At 37.0% G+C, this 2,500-nt stretch overlaps 1 protein-coding gene across 1 annotated transcript in view; it reads right to left on the bottom strand.

Annotated features, from left to right (window-relative positions):
* Positions 1-1,421: 1,421 nt before the first annotated feature.
* Positions 1,422-2,500, bottom strand: part of LOC144963875 (polypeptide N-acetylgalactosaminyltransferase 1-like) — a 16,522-nt gene continuing 15,443 nt past the window's right edge. Inside the window, exon 11 of the mRNA XM_078897823.1 lies at positions 1,422-2,212. Coding sequence (XP_078753949.1) covers positions 2,087-2,212 — 126 coding nt within the window. The 3' untranslated portion in view covers positions 1,422-2,086. The remainder of the gene's footprint in view (positions 2,213-2,500) is intronic.

Here is a 2,500-nt window from a genome sequence, read left to right as displayed (position 1 = left end):
CTTCTTTATCTATTTCTTCTTTGTTGCGGTGGCTGCTACTGCTGCTGCTGCTGATGATGATGACGATGATGGTGATAGAGATTGTGATGATGACGATGATGATGGTGATGACATTCGATACCACCAACATTACCATCATCACCGCCATTAAAACTGAACTTTTATAATTATCGCCATAAATCAGAACAACGTCCATAACTACAATATTAACACGATCAAAGAATCCACCACATAAATAGAAAACCATTAACATTATCATATGACCCACCACATAAACCATTAACACTATCATAGGACGCACAAAATAAAACTATTAACATCATCATAGGGCCCACCACATAAAACCATTAGCATCATCATAGGGCCCACAAAATATAAAACCATTAACATCATCAAAGGGCCTACCGCATAAAACCATTAACATCATCATAGGGCCCACCACATAAAACCATTAACATCATCATAAGACCCACCACATAAAAACATTAACATCATCATGGGACCCACCACATAAAACAATCAACATCATCATAAGACCCACCACATAATACCATTAACATCATCATAGGCCCCACCAAATATAAAACCATTAACATCATCATAGGACCCACCAAAAAAACATTAGCATCATCACCAACTGTTTGAGTAAATAGATGATAGATATATAGACAAATAAAGAAAGAAAGAAATAGATAAATAAACAAATGAAGGCAGATAGATAAAGTAGTAAGTAACCATCATCATAATCTGAACTACCTCCATCATATAGATACTCTCTCTCTCTCTCTTTCTCTATCTCTCTCTCTCTCTCTCTCTCTCTCCTTCCTCCCCCCCCCCCCCCCCGCCTAAACCTCCACAAGGACAGTCAGAAACATCATCATCACCGGAACCAATTGATTCAGATGAAGAAAAAAATATAGATAAATAGATAGATAGATAAATAAGTAAATCGGACCAAAATATGTGGATCTATACATAATTGGAGCTGTATTGAGTTTCACTGCCTTGACGGATAATAAAAAGGTTAAATCATGTAATCGTGTTTTTTTTCTATTTCTGCAGTTTTGGAATTGGAACAATTATTATAGATCAAAAATAAAATTTAATGTGCAAAGGATCTCTGGCCCTTTTACGAAAAGATGTTAGAACTCAAAGGTGACACAAGTGAAAACAAATACAAAATAAAAACAGGTGTTACTTTATATAACTTAAAACAATTTTAGTATTAATCACCACCTGTATCTAATTTGTCATTTATCATTAAAAAGGCAAATCATTTTTCTATTTTTTGCTGTTTGAATCATCTCTTTATCTTATACAGTCAAAAAATTATACATGATGACGAAAAAAATAAATGAAAATCAAGGGATATCACTCATTCAAAACTTTGAAATTATTTATTATTACCGAGTTATCTCCCTTGAAATATAATGAAGACAGCGATTATTTTACGCTGCAATGTTTATTTATATACGTTACACACATTACATTTTACAGTTCACAGCTTCAAGTAGCTCAGAATCATTTCAACCTGTTCGACCATGGTTTGGGCGCTTCGTGCGGAGATGTGGGCTTGTGGTATGGCACTCGCTTTTTTGATCGGAAGGTCCTGAGTTCGAGCATTGCTCGGCGCATAGAAAAGGCTCTTTACTCACATTCTCCCACCGTACTCAGGTGTAAAATTAGTACCTGGCTATTAACAGCATTGTCTCTGTCGGAAAAAATGTATTATCGCCTAACAGGCGTAATGTCTCATTCTACATGTTAAATGTTGCTGTTGATTAGGGACCTTTGTAATGCGCTTTGAGCACATAAAGTGGAGATTGCCCTATATAAAAACTCAATTTTCAATTTGGTTGATTTTTGCATTTGTTTGAGGATCGCCATGGCGAAAATGCTTGATGATAATGACGCGTGTAGGCCTGTAATTCAAGTTTGTGCCTATTTGCCTGCGTGTCCATTTGTCAGTCTGTTTATATATATTCCCAGACAAAAGATAAAGTAGTTATTTATGGAAGGGAAATGGGTAGAAATATCCATTTCTGGACTCCTTTCTTGTCCTCGCATGGCCTGAGTATCGGTGTAGTTATGGAAGGGAAATGGGTAGAAATATCCATTTCTGGACTCCTTTCTTGTCCTCGCATGGCCTGAGTATCGGTGACACCGTGGTGACCTCCAAGCAGAGATTGGATGGCTCGTGAACCAGATGGAACTGTGGGGAAATCAGAGATGGTTGAGGTTGGTGTATGAGGGGGAAATGGAACTATTGAGTAGGACAACAAGGATTGAAATAAATGATGATGATGGTGATGATGATGATGATGATGATGATGATGATGATGATGATGATGATGATGATGATGATATTAATAATAATGATTATGATGGTGGTGGTGGTGGTGATGATGGTGATATTATTGATGATTATGGAGGTGGTGATTGTGGTGGTGATCGTGGCGATGATAGTAGTGGTAGGGTGATGATGATGATGATGATGATG

Source organism: Berghia stephanieae, chromosome 2 (assembly GCF_034508935.2).
Source record: "Berghia stephanieae isolate SIO BIC M18660-M18661 chromosome 2, UCSD_Bste_1.3, whole genome shotgun sequence".
In the NCBI taxonomy this organism is placed as follows: domain Eukaryota; kingdom Metazoa; phylum Mollusca; class Gastropoda; order Nudibranchia; family Aeolidiidae; genus Berghia; species Berghia stephanieae.
Note: the sequence above shows the minus strand (reverse complement) of the source record. Positions and strands in the feature narration are given on the sequence as shown.